General features: G+C 42.1%; 2 protein-coding genes across 2 annotated transcripts; one reads left to right on the top strand and one right to left on the bottom strand.

Moving 5' to 3' along the window:
• Positions 1 to 2184: 2184 nt before the first annotated feature.
• LOC139201847 (hyaluronidase-5-like) lies at positions 2185 to 6266 on the top strand. The gene is made up of 3 exons (XM_070831277.1): positions 2185 to 3129; positions 5653 to 5742; positions 5853 to 6266. The coding sequence occupies exons 1-3, from the start codon at positions 2185 to 2187 to the stop codon at positions 6264 to 6266; spliced, it is 1449 nt and encodes a 482-aa protein (XP_070687378.1).
• A 117-nt stretch (positions 6267 to 6383) lies between these two features.
• Positions 6384 to 10372, bottom strand: LOC139201193 (low affinity immunoglobulin gamma Fc region receptor II-like). The gene is made up of 6 exons (XM_070830454.1): positions 10342 to 10372; positions 9490 to 9528; positions 8417 to 8689; positions 8011 to 8253; positions 7106 to 7228; positions 6384 to 6934 (listed from the first exon to the last, which is right to left on the bottom strand). Exons 1-6 carry the CDS (start codon positions 10370 to 10372, stop codon positions 6834 to 6836), a joined length of 810 nt encoding a protein of 269 aa, XP_070686555.1. The 3' UTR covers positions 6384 to 6833.
• Between the last annotated feature and the right edge of the window lie 4166 nt (positions 10373 to 14538).

Raw genomic sequence — 14538 nt, 5'->3', positions numbered from 1 at the left:
TAGTTGAACAGATAAGCCTTGTGAAAAAGGTCAAGAGCGGGCGATAAATAGTTTTCTAGGAGACCAAAGACATGAATATGGGAGACTGTAGACAGCAAACTATTATTAGAAGTAAATGTCTCTGTAGCGTCTCGTTTCAGTCACCTCTTTTTGTTTTTTCCTGAGTGTTGGCGCCATCAGACAAATGCCAAAAGCATACCATAGATTCATCAACATCAGCATAGATGTTGGCTGTTGGGAAATCAAAGATTACATGTACTGTATATAAATGTTAAAAAGCTCAGCCATCTGTTATGTGATCAGTAAAGTCAATGTAGGCTGCACATTTCTGTACAAATATTCATTTAAATAATAAACATGAAAGAGACACAGACAGGACGTCAATGAGAAGACCAGGTAATCTGTGGTTGCTGGATGTAGAAGTAGGCAGCTGGTTGTCAAAATTGACATGTCTGGTCTTCCACATTACACTTTTTAATGGATAAATAGTTTGTCACTTTTTGCTGACAGCAGCTGGAGATAAACAGGTCCACAGTCACAGTCAGTGAGGGAAGGAAAGTTTTGTTGACATTTCAAAATGTTCACAGCTTGATTTGTGGCTGCAGTGAATAATTACTGAGTCAGCCCAGTTGCCTTCAGGATATTAAAAGCCCATAAATCTTCCCTGAAGTCAGGACATGTGGTGCTGGTGTCGGTACCAGATGTGCTCAGCCTGCAGGATCAGGTCCTGCATCTACAGATGATGTAACACATTATGACATTATGAATGGCTGCACGTCGAAAAGTGCACTGAAGCCATCTATAGTGTGTATTTAATTCAGTGCTGTACATTAATGCCTTGTTGCAGTCTGGAACTATTTTTAATTAAAAAAACCAAATATTAATAAATAAAGGAATCTCATTCATTTCATTTACTTTGTTTAAGTAAAACCAAAATTAAGTAACTGTTTCCATTCACAGTGGAAAAAGATTTTGTTTTTTAATTAGGAATTAGGTCCTATATTTTGTAGATGTGTGTAATTTAGCTGACATCTCTTTTCTCATACTGACAAAGACACTGATAAATGATAACCTCTGACTAGTTAACTTTGTTAGCGTTAGCCACTGTTAGAAGAGTTTCTATGTTGAGGCTTCAGCAGCATACAGTACAGCATGTGGATGATTAACATTACCTGTACTGGTGTTATTTAATGATGAAAGTTACTTAGTTTAACTAAGTAGCTACCTGAAAAGTGTGTGTTTGGCTACCAGTGTTTCACTTAAGCTAGCTAGTCACACAGTTGTAAACAATAAAAACAAAAAATGTAAATAAAAATAAATAAATAATAATAATGAATATATGAAATATATACATGTGTATTGCACAGGAATACAATAACAATATTTGTATTTCCCACAAACAGTCATTAAACCAGATCATTTAAATTTGTTGGTCAGGAATCTGATCATCTGTTTATTTTTTAAAAATATTAATCTTTTCAAAAAAAAACTGCAAACTTGCTGTGATGGTATCAGAATGCTACATTAAAACTTGTGTTTGTAAAAATACATCAACCATTGAGAGTCATTTTGAGCCTCTTTGCTAAGACATTGAACAGGGATTTCTCCAACTTATTGCTCTGTTTGCTGTGACTCAGGTGAGTTGTAGAACTGTTACAGTCCTCTTTTCATCATTAGTCTGAATGCTAACACTTCAGTCCTGCAGATCTAAGATTCCCACTTTTAACCCTATAACTTACAGTTCTTCCACCTAATGTTGGAAAAAAGACTAAGAGATCTCTACTATCGTTTAAAATAGAGTTCCTTGAGTTGTGTTTGAACAATTCTTGAAAAAGTTAAAAGTGACTGAATTAAGCTTTACGTCCACAAAGGATTCAACACATTATCTGATGCTGAAGGAAAACAGTTCCTGTGTCGACTTTGTTCCTGTCTGTCTGTAAACTGCCAGAAGTGTGTTTCTTTGTGTACCACCTAGTGTTACTGCTGAGTTTGGTTGTTAATGTTTAATTTTGTCCTTTCTGGGAGGATCAGTCATGGCCCAAAAGAATTAAAGTAGGGTTGGAGACTCTAAAATGATTATAAAGTTAACTCACTACTCATTTGCTAGATTTATTTAAGAGCTGCAGGGACTTAATATTTGTGTTTCTGTTTTTGTTTCCTCGCAGGTCAGATTACAGCTCCAATATGAACCAAGTCAAACTGCTCAATGCCAAACAGCTTTTCTTCCCCATCTTCATCACCGTAATGGCCCTAATGTGCTCCAGCCGGGCCTTACCCAGGACGGACCCTCCAATCCGACCCGGCCACCCCTTCCTGTTCATGTGGAACGCCCCGACCGAGCTGTGTGACATCCGCTTTGGCATGCCACTCGATCTCTCTTACTTCCACTTCGTCAGCAGCACGCTGAAGACGGCAACCAACCAGAGCATCTCCATATTCTACACCGACCGCTTTGGCATCTTCCCTTATGTGGATGAAGACACCGGCGAGATGTATGACGAAGGCCTGCCGCAGCTGATAGACCTGCAGGAGCACCACGAGCTGGCCGAGGATGACATCGAGTACTACATCCCCACCAACCAGCCGGGCCTCGCTGTGCTCGACTTTGAGGAGTGGAGGCCGCAGTGGGCCCGAAACTGGGGTAGCAAAGACATCTACCGTCAGATTTCCATCGAGACGGTCCAGAAGAAGAACGCATCATTGTCTGATGATGAGGCGGAGGAACGGGCAAAAGTTGTGTTCGAACGTGCAGCCAAGAGGTACTTTCTCCGGTCCATCCGTGTTGGGAAGAAGCTGAGGCCCAACAGACTCTGGGGTTACTACCTGTACCCTGACTGCTACAACTATGACTACAACCAGGACATGGCGGACTTCACCGGAGAGTGTCCCGCCATCGAGAAGGCCAGGAACGATGAACTCATGTGGCTCTGGAGAGATTCCACGGCTCTCTTTCCATCCATCTACCTAGAGCTGCGGCTCAAGAACTCCCAGCAGGCCCGGCTGTTTGTCCGGCATCGCATCCAAGAAGCTATGAGGGTGTCGATGCTCCCCAACAGCTCCTACTCCATCCCCGTCTACGCCTACATCCGCCCTGTGTACAAGGACAGCATAGACGACTACATGTCAGAGGTCAGACACATCTGTGATCATCGAAAAGACACATTGTTTTATACACAATGTATTTATGTTTAATACTAATCACTAATTGGTTGGCAGACGTGTGCTATCCTAAAGTAGAGCTTGAGGTGTATTAAACTGCAGGTAACCATAGCGACAGCACTGATGCTTCAGTGTCTGCTAGCTGTTAACTGTCTGATTAACTTATACTACTTTACCACTTATTCCATTGCAGTAGAATTGGTTGTGGTACAGGCATGATAATCTGATTCAATTTAATTTCAGGGGTTTTATAGAAAATAATCAACTCAAAGGAGTAAAAGCTTCATTTTTTACCTCCCCAACTTAAGTTTATATCAGCACAACACACTGTGCATTATCATCATACTTTAACCAGAAAGGGGGACGTTCATCCCCCAAAGACTTCACCTCTGATTGGTTAGTCACAAGGTAGTCCTGCCCAAAAGCATACCCTGCTTTATAGTCTTTATCGTTTATTGAAGATGACATTAACCTAACAACTTCGACCATAAACTGTTCGGGAAAATCTTTACTGAGGTAATAAATCGCATGAAAATTAGACTCTCAAATTCTCAGACTTCAATACAATCAAACTTCTTTATGGAGTCGCCCCCTGCTGGACATCAGAAAGAATGCAGGTTAAGGCACTTCCACATTGGCTTCACTTTTTACAGCTATGGCTACTTCTTTTATACTGTCTGTGACTAAGATGCTGCTACAAACTGTGATTAAAAAAATGCTTTGGAAATTGAAAAACAAATGTTTGAAAGTTCAAACATTGGTTACTTTTGGTTTGAACAAGCTTACAGTGGGGCAAAAAAGTATTTAGTCAGCCACCAATTGTGCAAGTTCTCCCACTTAAAAAGATGAGAGAGGCCTGTAATTTTCATCATAGGTACACCTCAACTATGAGAGACAAAATGAGAAAAAAAAAAAATCCAGAAAATCACATTGTCTGATTTTTAAAGAATTTATTTGCAAATTATGGAGGAAAATAAGTATTTGGTCAATAACAAAAGTTCATCTCAATACTTTGTTATATACCCTTTGTTGGCAATGACAGAGGTCAAACGTTTTCTGTAAGTCTTCACAAGGTTTTCACACACTGTTGCTGGTATTTTGGCCCATTCCTCCGTGCAGATCTCCTCTAGAGCAGTGATGTTTTGGGGCTGTTGCTGGGCAACACAGACTTTCAACTCCCTCCAAAGATTTTCTATGGGGTTCAGATCTGGAGACTGGCTAGGCCACTCCAGGACCTTGAAATGCTTCTTACGAAGCCACTCCTTCGTTGACCAGGCGGTGTGTTTGGGATCATTGTCATGCTGAAAGACCCAGCCACGTTTCATCTTCAATGCCCTTGCTGATGGAAGGAGGTTTTCACTCAAAATCTCACGATACATGGCCCCATTCATTCTTTCCTTTACACGTCGTCCTGGTCCCTTTGCAGAAAAACAGCCCCAGAGCATGATGTTTCCACCCCCATGCTTCACAGTAGGTATGGTGTTCTTTGGATGCAACTCAGCATTCTTTCTCTTCCAAACACGACAAGTTGAGTTTTTACCAAAAAGTTCTATTTTGGTTTCATCTGACCATATGACATTCTCCCAATCCTCTTCTGGATCATCCAAATGCTCTCTAGCAAACTTCAGACGGGCCTGGACATGTACTGGCTTAAGCAGGGGGACACGTCTGGCACTGCAGGATTTGAGTCCTTGGCGGCGTAGTGTGTTACTGATGGTAGCCTTTTATTACTTTGGTCCCAGCTCTCTGCAGGTCATTCACTAGGTCCCCCCGTGTGGTTCTGGGATTTTTGCTCACCGTTCTTGTGATCATTTTGACCCCATGGGGTGAGATCTTGCGTGGAGCCCCAGATCGAGGGAGATTATCAGTGGTCTTGTATGTCTTCCATTTTCTAATAATTGCTCCCACAGTTGATTTCTTCACACCAAGCTGCTTACCTATTGCAGATTCAGTCTTCCCAGTCTGGTGCAGGTCTACAATTTTGTTTCTGGTGTCCTTTGACAGCTCTTTGGTCTTGGCCATAGTGGAGTTTGGAGTGTGACTGTTTGAGGTTGTGGACAGGTGTCTTTTATACTGATAACGAGTTCAAACAGGTGCCATTAATACAGGTAATGAGTGGAGGACAGAGGAGCCTCTTAAAGAAGAAGTTACAGGTCTGTGAGAGCCAGAAATCTTGCTTGTTTGTAGGTGACCAAATACTTATTTTACAGAGGAATTTACCAATTAATTCATTAAAAATCCTACAATGTGATTTCCTGGATTCTTTCCCCCCATTCTGTCTCTCATAGTTGAAGTGTACCTATGATGAAAATTACAGGCCTCTCTCATCTTTTTAAGTGGGAGAATTTGCACAATTGGTGGCTGACTAAATACTTTTTTGCCCCACTGTATTTTGGTGTTGAACCTCAACAAGCTGCTGTTAATCAATCAGCATGACCCTGTGGAAGCTCATTTCCTGCTCCTCTCTTATTTTTTAAATGTATTTTTTTGTAGTTTGATCTGGTGAACACCATCGGAGAAGCTGCCGCTCTTGGTGCCGCCGGCGTCGTTTCTTGGGGAGACATGAATGTCACCGACACAGAGGTAGACAGTAAGATCACTCTGGGGTTTTCTGGGATGCTGTCTAAATTATTCTTCTGTTTGCAAATTCATTCAGAACTAACTAACTAATTTAATATCCCCAAATCCTGTAGGACTCCTGCTTTGATGCTCGACGCCACCTGGAGCGGGTCATGAACCGGTACATCCTCAACGTCTCCACAGCAACACAACTGTGCAGCAAGGCGCTCTGCCAGGGCCAAGGCCGCTGTGTGAGGAGGCAGTGGGACGACGATGTCTTCCTTCACCTGGACCCCAGGCGTTACCACATCCAGCAGCAGCACCGCGGCGGCCGACTGACTGTGAGTGGAGGCCTCTCGCAGGATGACATCAAGTGGTTCAACCGCAGTTTTGACTGCATGTGCTTCAGCGAGAAGCCGTGCAGATCGGACTTGGTGCTCAACACCATACAACAGGCCTTCGTCACCACGGGGAGTCGCAGTGCTGACAGGCCAGGCCCATTCCTGCTGCTGATCATACTGATCTGTCTGAAGTACGTTTTGATGTAAATAACACAAACCTCATATGTGGTTGCAGGCAATTAAAGGACTATTCCACTGTGATTTCAGCTATTTCAGATATTTTTAATCCATTTTAGATTTCTCAGTCTCATTCACACACTTTCTTTTGGCTTTTGCATGTGAGCCCAATATCAACTACAATGAGGGTTAACGTGTATCAGTATTAGTGTTATTACCGTCAGTATTATTATCTATTTTTAGAATTAAGTTCTTGATACATGGTTTTGGCTTGGCATCCTTTTAAAATAAAGCTAAGTTATCTAAGAATTTCCATAATCAATTCAATCCAATGAAACTACATACAGCTTGTCAAGAAAAAAATCTTAACTCAAGGAGTTTTCAGCAGTTTCATACAGACAGCCTGGCTTTGGTGATCGGACATTTTCTCCTCTCCACAAGACTGAAATGTCACCAGTTCATACGATTCAAGTGTCTGAAATGAAACATTCAACTAAACTGTGCAGCTCCAACACACACACACACACACACACACACACACACACACACACACACACACACACACACACACACACAACATGAGACAGCTTCTTCAGGTCAGAAATCATGCTCAGTGGTGACATTAGCAGTAATGTCATCATACTCTTCATCCATCCTCTGACTGTGTTCAACACGGGGGTCCGTCTCCATGGAAACACCTGGTTTAATAAGCATGGACGAAGTTAGGGATATGATAATTGCTGTATGTGTATATTCAGTTCTGCCATAATGATGCTTCTGGGTGTATCAGAGATGACAGATAGCTGCCAAACAGACTGACATTGGGAAGCTGTGTGTGTGTGTGTGTGTGTGTGTGTGTGTGGTTTTACCTTTCCTCTTGCTGTAATAGATAGACACCATCAGGATAGTAGTAATGCAGTACGGACAGATGGCCACTAGATGGCAAAGCAGCTTGACCAAAGACAGCGAGGGGGTATCTGGAGGAGGAGGATCTAGAGAGAAAACAAGGAGTCTTTACAGCAGTCCAGTATTTTTGGTATTAAATTGCCTCTTTGTATTACAATCCCTCCACTACAGCTCAGCAAGTAAACACTGTCTATGGACACACACGTTGATCAATAATGGGTAGGCTACTGCTTGATCTGATATTTTCAGCTTTGATCAGTCACTACAGTTGTCAAGATGCCTGCTGGCATGGTACTCCTCATCTCTGATAAACATGTCAAGTAATAAGAAGAAACAACCTTTTGTTTTCTCCTGATAACAGATGGATAATCTCATTATCTCAAGATAGCAAAGCTTGTTTTCCCGAGATAACAGCATTAAAGAATTAACTGCAAGCATAGCCGTTCTCGGCTTCCATGCAGTTCAGCTGGAAACGTATTTATGCTTGTTCAACAAGAAAAATGGAAGCGAAACAATCCTGAACTGCATTATAAATGTGGCTGTGTATCTTCTGTGGACAAACTGCAACCAATTTAAGTAATTTTCACTCAGAATGAGGACTGTGGATTTTGTCCTCCATTTTTTATTCCTGTCCATAGTGGTTCACAGCCAGTATGAACAGGAAGAATGGTCACAGACAGCAGCAAGTCTTAACATGTATGTGTGGACATATGAAAACTGGATTATGCTATTAGTATCCTATCCTTGTGGCTCAAAACATCTAACTCCTTTACTTCTAAGTTCAACGACTGTTTATCTATCTAACCACGGCTGCAATATAATGATAATAGTGATAATACTAATAGAAAGTGAATGTTAGTGTCCTGACCTCTGACACTCAGCCAGCTCTTTGATGACTCTGATAACAGACCAGAAGAACACCAGTAGAAACCCTCATGAGACGACTGGACATCACTGATGGTAAACTCTCCCGCCTGTCCAGTTCCCAGGAAGCTGTCATTCCTGAAGAAGTACACTGTTTGTGGAGAAGCCGATTTGGTTTTACAGTGCAGAGTGACCTTGCTTCCTACAATCACAGGAAGTTGGGGCATCTCCAGGATTATGGAACGATCTGAACGGGAAAACACAGACCAGAACCACACACAGAGTCAGTCCAGAAACATATAGCTAATTTAATCAGATTAGAAACATATAGACAGAGTTAGTGCATCAAAACAATACAAGCAAAGGGACAGACATCAGGCAGGATTAACAGAACAGATTAGTTTCTGTACCAGACACGTTGACGTTGACCTGGGCGCTCCTCTGTCCAGCGTTGCTTTCACACCAGTAAACTCCGCTGTCTGCTGGAAAGAGACGCTGAATGATGCAGGAGGAACCATGCATCATCCCAAAGGCTTGTTGATCTCCATCACACGACTGCGTCTGTCCTCGTGTCGTCCTCTTCACCGTCCATCCATCCACTGTCAGCCCATCATCAACACAACTCAGAGACACAGAGTCTCTTCTAAGGAACAGCCGCTGGTCTGGACTGACGTTCAGAAAGACTGGAGGACACAATGACAGGCAGAGAGGCTTCATCGTTATATATTGTTGTGGTTGTGTCTGATTGAACGTTCTCCCTCTCATGTCAGCGTAAAAACTAGACTAAAGGCAGGGTATGCAACTTACTTTAGAAGCTTGTTTTGTTCTATTTGTTGACTGCCCACACGGAATCAATAAATCAAATGGTTTGACTAAATAGAATCTGGCATCTGTGGCCGTCACAGGCCTGTAACAAGCCCGTCCGATCATTTCATTCAGCCTGAGTGATTTGGTGCTCATTGCACATGAGCAGAGTCCACGAGGTCAGGCAGACTTAATGCTAAAGCTAGTGAGCTGGTTGCACAAGAATGACAGAGAAAGTACAGCCAAAATGTATGCCACGGCATAGTGACAGACTGTAATTACCCAGCATCAAACTCTCAAATTTGTGTACCACGACTTGACTCATTGGGTACACTAACTGCACTCTCTGAGCCAGGTGACTGCAGCTATGAGCTAAAGGTAGTCACGCAGTGTGCATTCATGTGTTTTGGAGGAAAATGAAGGGAGAGATGGAATATTTTTCATTGGGTATTTTCAAAAATCTAGCTACTCTAGCTAGTTTCTCCAGTGTTAGAGATCCTATGTTTAAATGAGACATATTATGATCATTTTCAGGTTCATACATTAGTTCATTTCATTCATTAGTACATTTGCATATTGAGTCCCCTTTAAACTACTGTAAGACAGGTTTGAGGTAGAATATGAGGACAAACAGACAAAGAAATGTATTTTTATTATCATTGGAGTGTCATCTGCTCACCTGCAGAATCAGTCCATCCAAGCAGCAGCACAGGCAGGCCTGCACCAGAACAACAGGGTTCATAAAGGTTAGCGGTAAGCAGGGTTACAGCAGGTCAACGGATGTTGATGTCAGAGGAAAGGCATCTGAGATCAGTGGAAACATTCAGCTTGTTGCCCTCATCGCTGAACTTGGTTCTAAAACTGGGGAAATTTCAGTGACACGCAGTTCAGGAGAGAAAAAGGAACCACGTGATGGTTCAAAGAAGCAGCAGGAAGGAAAAAAGGAGAAATGTGTGAAGAGTGTGGACTTCCTGCTGCTTTCACCAACACATAAGAAACAGAAAAAACATTCAGGTGATTCCATTTTTTCTCCAGAGATTCTTTTCTGAAACAAATACTTTTTTTCCATGAAAACAAAAACAATAAATCAAATTCATGCTTATTTATGTTTCATGCTGACTAGTTACTGTTCACTGAATACTTACTGTTTACTGATGTGTTACTGATCCTTTACTAGTTTTACCTGTTTACTGTTATCGGGTAACGCTCAACACTGACTAGTTAGTGTTCACTGTCATCATTGACACTTAGTTGTTAGTATTCAGTGACTAGTTAGTGTTCACTGTCATCATTGACACTTAGTTGTTAGTATTCAGTGACTAGTTAGTGTTCATGGACCAGTTGCCGTTCGATGTCTAGTGCAGGGGTTTAAGCAAGAAATATTTGTGAGCCTGAAAAGTTGTCCAGGATGAAATGTGTCCAATGCACTGAAGTATTATACAAATTTAAAACTGCTCAGTGAGTGAAAGAAGACGTGGTGCCTGAGAACTGTCATCATAAAGTCGATGTTTTGTAGGTATGTTTGACTCACCGAGGAGCAGAGAGAAAGCTGGAACCTTCATGCTGCCTGGATTTACATCACATTTAGTTACTTAAGCTGGAGGAGCTGTTGTCATCACTGAAGATTCACAAATGAGGAAGCGTTCTTTGGTAACAGATTAATTCAGTGACACAGACAGGAAGAACCACAAACCAAAGGCGTTGTGCTGATTCTCTATTTAGATTAGGGAGAAGGAAGTCCCATCATTTTAAACGTAATACTTCCAGACAACATATCATATCTTTATTTTATGATGCATGTGGATTTATCATTAATTTACTTATTGATTTCAGGAAGAGCAGAATTATACAAGATATCCAAGGTGTACAATAGTTCACCAGTAGAAACAGTCTGAGCTGCAGTGCAGGTTGTTGTCCTGCAGGGGGAAGCAGAGCACCATTCCATTATAGTCACTGGTTTTCACTGACCCACAGAGAAGAGAGGAGGGCACCAGGGTTAAAAGGATACTAATCACACACAAATTAACAAAAACTAACTAAAGCACTGTGTTACCTGTGGTAGTCCAGTGTCATCTTGAATAAATGATAAATAGGGTTAGGGTTGGGGGGATTTTGCCCTGAGTTTGGTCTTGCAGGCACAACTTCCTTTTGCGGCAACTTCCTGGGTTGGAGATGACCCAGTTTGGATGGCCCTTTTAAATTATAAGAAGTAAACCCGATTCTTCCTGTTTTGTGGTGTGTTGGGTCTTCTCAAAACCCTTTGCGCACACCAGGACATTTTTTTCAAAGTGGCTCCAAACAGCAATTGTGGAGGCTGTTATCTTTTGCTGTTATCGTTTTTTCTTCTTCTTTTTTTCCAGGGCAGTTATGATAAAACACGTGCAAAAGAAAAAAAAAAATGTCTGATTGAAGATGAATCTGGCCAAAATGTAAAAATAGCACTTTGTGGTGCAGCCAGAAACTGATGCAACACTGAACAGGCTCTGGATAACAGCTGAGCTAAAATATAGAAAGAAGAATGTAAATGTGAATCTACATGGTGGATTTGGTGCAGGACATGATGCTGGGTTCATGTGGGCTGTGTAGCTCTCAGTGCGTCAGTGATCTGTGTTTGTGTCTTCACACTCGGCTGTCTGTCCTCAAGGCAGCAGGATTTTCTACTGTTTTCAGTTCTGCTGTCAGAAACATTTTCCTCCTCCAGCAGCCGGCTGTGATCGTCGTCACTACTTCTGTTTCCGATTTCACGCCGCAAAGATCTGAAAGACACGCAACTCATTCACACTGAGCTCGGCACCAACACAGCAAATAAGATTATTCCAATGTCATCACAGCTCAGCTTCTAAAGAACTGCCAAATATGTCATCTCTGTGAAACAACAAACTTAACCTAAAAGTATTTAAATATCTGGACGCCTTGTGAAGCTCATGACTCACCAGAAAGCTAAATTAGGGCAATGCTTTATTTTACAGGTCTGTAAATAGTTGTATTTATAATTTTCTGTGGGGATACCTCGACACAAAGACGTCATTTGGTACCAATTACAGGAAAAAAATAAGACAAACTTTTTGAGGCAGTTATTTGAGTTTAGTTGAGTTTAGTAAGTTTACTTATTTCTAAAAAAAAATCTTCAAAAAAAAGAGAAATTTGTTGGCAAATCTGCTCACTTTCCATCTTGGCAAGAGTTACATGAGAAGTGTGATACCTCTCTAACATCTTTATTGTAACTAGTTAGCTTAGCTTAGCATAAAGACTAGAAACAATGGGAAACAGCTAGCCTGGCTGTGTCTGAAGGGGGAAAAAAATCAGCCTACCAGCACTGAGTAATTCATAGGAGTAAATACATTGTTGGTTGTAAAATAAAACGCGTTCTGTAGTGTCTGGAATGTGCAAAGCTCACTACTCAAACACTCACTCATTGTTTAGTTGTGAATGACTGAATTACAGAGCACAGTGAGATTTTATGTCACAACACATCATTTCACGTCCTCTCATCCATATTCAGGCTCCTCAGCATCAGCTGGTCTTTCAGGAGAATCCAGTATCTGAGTGACGGAGCCGCTCTGATGAACGGCCGGCCTGTTGTGTGCTGTATGAATATTTCATGTCTGGCATCTCTTCCTGGTTTCTGAAGCTGAAAACATTTCTACAAGTCAGTGTGGTCTGCTGAGGTAACTGACTGCCCTCAAAATTTGTGAGTAGTAGTTTTGGTAGCAGAGGTGTAGCGGAGTGCGTGCACAGATATACAGCTTATAGCCACCTCTGGGCAGGGGGATTCATTCATAAATACGTAAAGTGGCCACACACACACATCAGTGCACAACTTGCAGAACAAATCCAAAGTCATTCATGTTACAGTCTTTGATGAAATCTGTGGTGCTGACTGCAACAGTAATGTAAGAAACTGTAACATTATTGATGATAGAAACAGGAGCTTGTCAAACCCTGTACAGATGTCCAACTATATCGATCTTCAAACCCGGAGCATTACCAGTTCTTGAGCACTGGGCACGTGCACCCATCATGCCACAAGCCAGCAGGGCTGATGTGCACATTCAAACATATTCTAACTCTGAAACAAACAGTATGTGAGTCATGTCTATCTTTACAAAATATTGGCAGTTACGTTTAAATATATAATACAATTTTATGTGTGGCGATTATGCAGACTGCTTTTGACTGGACGCTACAGATGTTACCTCGCATTTACATCAGGATCACAAAGACGTTACCTGCTAACGCTTGGAACAAACACATAACAATCGCTGCCAGAAACTTGTGCAAGATGTTTTAGTCTTTGAAAGTGGGGAAGGAGGATAAACTTTAAGCATTAGAGGTCTTACTCTTTAAATGCAACACAAATTGTGCTGGCAAGCCCAAAAAGGGAGGAAAAGGTGAGTTTGGGTGAGATCCTGGATGTACTATGGCCTACAGAGGGAAATGGGCGTGAGTGAAATATGTAAGGCAGAGCTGACTTAAGTTACAGTTGTTTATTTACTGGTATGTCTTCTTCTGGCAACACGCAAGTGACGTCATCATTTGGCGATGTCAGTCGTCCAGGAGAGGAGGTAACTGTGTGGAACTTTTTGGTCTAATGGGGACAATAGAGGAAAAGTCAAGGTGTTACCAAACACATCAGATTCAAACATCCAGCCATTAGCTTTGCAAATACCTTGTTGAGGCCAAAGTGGGGGTCAGACAGTGTGTGGGCTGGTGGTGGCCCACCAGGAGGAGTCAGGGGGTCACCAAAATCCTCACAGTTAGAGAATAAACTGAGTATGAACACAGCCCAACAGCTGATTGCTCACTGAACCGCAGCCTCTTCCTGGTGGAGCTGTCGCCCTCCGTGCTCTGGCAGCCTGGTCCAGTCCGGCCCAGCTTGGCTCGGCCCGGTCGTCCTCCTGCCTGTATAATCTGCTCTGTCAGATGCAAGCTGTCGTCCAGGGGGAATAAGAGCTTTATTGTCCCGATTCCTCTCCTTTGTTGGGGATTGCAGCAACATTTCTAGGTCACCGGCTGTGACTGAACGCCCCGCTGCCCAAACTGATTCTTCACTGAGGGAATTCACCCCCTCTCTATACCCCCCTCCCCATATTTCACCCGGTGCTGTGTGGGGGAACACAATTAGAAATATGCTCCCAGCAACAACAGCCGGGCCGCGATCTGCCAAACGATTCCAGCTTCTGTTTTCTGTCAGAGCAGATACATTATGGATGCTGACTCAAACTGTTTGTCAAAAGGCTCTTTCATGGTGATAATTGGTCGGACGGACTCTCAGATCTTTTCCCCATCCACATTTCTCCTCATAATTATCTTTAACCTTTTACTTTAATCTCTCTCTGAGGGGTAAAGCATACACTGATGTTCTTCCTTGAAGCTGCTGTCAGAGGCTGTGGTTAATCCACACCTGTATCATATGTACATTCCACCCTTAATCTAGTCTATTATATTTATACAACCTGTATATCATGTCTATATTCATTCATCCATATAACCATATATTATGTTTACTAGCACACATGTTCATAGCACTAATCTGCATATAGCATCTGTAAACATCCTCACTCTGTATATTCTGTACATACTTTCCATATATCTTTGCACTTGCTACTAATTGCACTTCTGGTTAGATGCCAAACTGCATTTCATTGCCTTGTACTGTACAGGTGTACTGACAATAAAGTTGAATCTAATCTAATCGCTGATGCAATTTCACATTTAAATGAATTGT

The sequence above is a fragment of the Pempheris klunzingeri genome, chromosome 5, assembly GCF_042242105.1.
Source record: "Pempheris klunzingeri isolate RE-2024b chromosome 5, fPemKlu1.hap1, whole genome shotgun sequence".
Classification (NCBI taxonomy): domain Eukaryota; kingdom Metazoa; phylum Chordata; class Actinopteri; order Acropomatiformes; family Pempheridae; genus Pempheris; species Pempheris klunzingeri.
Note: the sequence above shows the minus strand (reverse complement) of the source record. Positions and strands in the feature narration are given on the sequence as shown.